Source organism: Nestor notabilis, unplaced genomic scaffold, assembly GCF_000696875.1.
Source record: "Nestor notabilis isolate BGI_N333 unplaced genomic scaffold, ASM69687v1 scaffold25639, whole genome shotgun sequence".
Taxonomy (NCBI): Eukaryota; Metazoa; Chordata; class Aves; order Psittaciformes; family Psittacidae; genus Nestor; species Nestor notabilis.
Window position 1 is genome coordinate 8,779 of NW_009945448.1, and position 217 is coordinate 8,995.

At 70.0% G+C, this 217-nt stretch overlaps 1 protein-coding gene across 1 annotated transcript in view; it reads right to left on the minus strand.

The window, feature by feature from the left end:
- The window catches only part of GALT (galactose-1-phosphate uridylyltransferase), a 2,857-nt gene extending 2,679 nt beyond the window's left edge, over positions 1 to 178 (minus strand). Inside the window, exon 1 of the mRNA XM_010022886.1 lies at positions 3 to 178. Within this exon, the coding sequence (XP_010021188.1) occupies positions 3 to 178 (176 nt within the window). The remainder of the gene's footprint in view (positions 1 to 2) is intronic.
- Positions 179 to 217: the final 39 nt, after the last annotated feature.

Consider the following 217-nt stretch of genomic DNA (forward strand, 5'->3'; position numbering starts at 1 on the left):
GGGGGGGCGGTTCCTCCAGCTGCCCCTGCCAGGGCCGCTTCACCCGGTGGGCCGACACCAGCACCCAGTCGTCCCGCAGGGGGTTGTAACGAGCGTGCTGGTGCTCTGCAGAGAGTAGTGGGGCATCAGGGAGGGAGGGAGAGACATGGGGTGCAGACCCGCCCCATGGGCCGGGCATCCCCCACACCCTGCTCCCTCAGCAAGAGGGTCTGCACCC